At 44.9% G+C, this 1,652-nt stretch overlaps 1 protein-coding gene across 1 annotated transcript in view; it reads right to left on the minus strand.

Moving 5' to 3' along the window:
* Positions 1-1,652, minus strand: part of LOC107086007 (chromosome unknown open reading frame, human C3orf20) — a 10,837-nt gene that overhangs the window by 2,796 nt on the left and 6,389 nt on the right. The window contains exons 8-9 of the mRNA XM_015376722.1: positions 774-1,134; positions 351-467 (exon numbers count right to left, since the gene is read on the minus strand). Coding sequence (XP_015232208.1) covers positions 351-467; positions 774-1,134 — 478 coding nt within the window. The remainder of the gene's footprint in view (positions 1-350; positions 468-773; positions 1,135-1,652) is intronic.

Genomic DNA, 1,652 nt, shown 5'->3' on the forward strand with positions numbered 1-1,652 from the left:
TAGTGCTTTCTGCAGATAAGAGCTCTGCACCTGCAGGTTTTAGGCACTCTTACAATTTCATGCTACAATGACTTAAGTCACTTTTGTTTGATTTATGGAGAGAAGAGGAATTTTTCACTGTACGGCAGAAATCAGTGGAGCAGATCTCATGACTCTGGAGCAAAGATCAGTGCTGTCCTTAATGATTAAGAGGCAGCTCATCCTGATGCTTGTCAGCTCAAAGTATGTTTAAGATAAATGCAGCATTTTGGAAAGGACCATTACTTTGCAAGAACAGAGCTGCTGCTGCCCCCGTGTGGCTGCTGTGAAGACCTGCAGCCTATTGAAAAGTCTGCAGTGAGTTCACCTACCAAGAACATCCCAGGAGCAGCATCATGTCGCTGTTGCAGCAGAACGTTCTCAGGCCCGGAGCCTGCCAATCCGGCCGACATCTCGTACCTGACCAGGCGAAAAGAGTCCATCTGGCACTGGGTGAACACAGGCAACCTGTTACTGGGGTTTCTATAAAACTGCTGACTGGGCTTTGTGTCGTTTTCTATTCATTTATTTATGCAACACTGCTTCTATCCTTGAAAAAGTGCATCAGCATCAATAAAATTCTTGCTGATTGAATTTAATGATGACGAAAGTGATGCACCATGATGACAACGATGATGCATGCCCTCCTGGCTTAATTACAGACTTAATTCGGTATTCTTCTGATTATACATTGATCACATATGTGTAGTCATTTTTATCTTAACTTAATGCACTGCACAGAGTTCTGTTCACACCTCAGTGCATGGCATGGTTCTGCGCTTGTTCCTCCTCCTGTAGAGATCGTCCAGAGCATCCCACCTGGTTGCTGCGTGTTTGTTAACAGGCTGCTGACGTGGCGTAACACATACCACCAGTATCTGTTTGCTGTGAAGAGGCTGACCCGTAATGAAAGCATCATACTCTAGGTCAGTGACCACCGGCATCTGCGTTGCACTGCAGCAGCACCTCCTCCTCTGCCGCTCCTCCCCCTGCAGGGCAGCTCTCAGCAGAGCAGGGCAGGTTGTGAGAGGGATGGAGGGAGCAAGAGGTACCATAGCTGTCTGACTGCAGATGGGTGAAGCTTCAGACCCGGCAGGGTGTGAAAGAATCACCGACCTGGGAGAGAGTTAAGCTGATGTTAAAATTAAACCAGATATTTACATAAAAACACTTCAGTTTGATATTAAATCAAAGCAAATGCCTCCGGTCACAATAAATATATTCAAATTTATCATTTGAATGAAACAAAGACGCCTGTATCAATGTGTTTAAAGGCAACACCTAAAATCCAAGGCTGACATCAAGGAAAAACTCAAGAGAAAGCAGGAAGATCACAGGTTTTTGTTTCTACTTCGGTGCAGTTTCTGGATGCCGGACCGTTTATCTGCTTATACTATTATTGTCAGTAATGTCCAGCTATGAGGTTATGTTGCATCTCACTTGTGAAAAATGTGCATCTTATCCAGATGGTGAACTATGTCTTGTACTGACAGGGACTGAGGACCACTAAGCGAGGAAGAAGCTGTAAAAACAAAATATTAGGGGTGCACGATATAATCGGCCCCCTATCGGTATCGGCCTTAAAACTGAATATCGGACATCGGCCACCCCACCGATATTTAACCCGATATTTG

Source organism: Cyprinodon variegatus, unplaced genomic scaffold (assembly GCF_000732505.1).
Source record: "Cyprinodon variegatus isolate N-32 unplaced genomic scaffold, C_variegatus-1.0 Scaffold140, whole genome shotgun sequence".
NCBI lineage: Eukaryota > Metazoa > Chordata > Actinopteri > Cyprinodontiformes > Cyprinodontidae > Cyprinodon > Cyprinodon variegatus.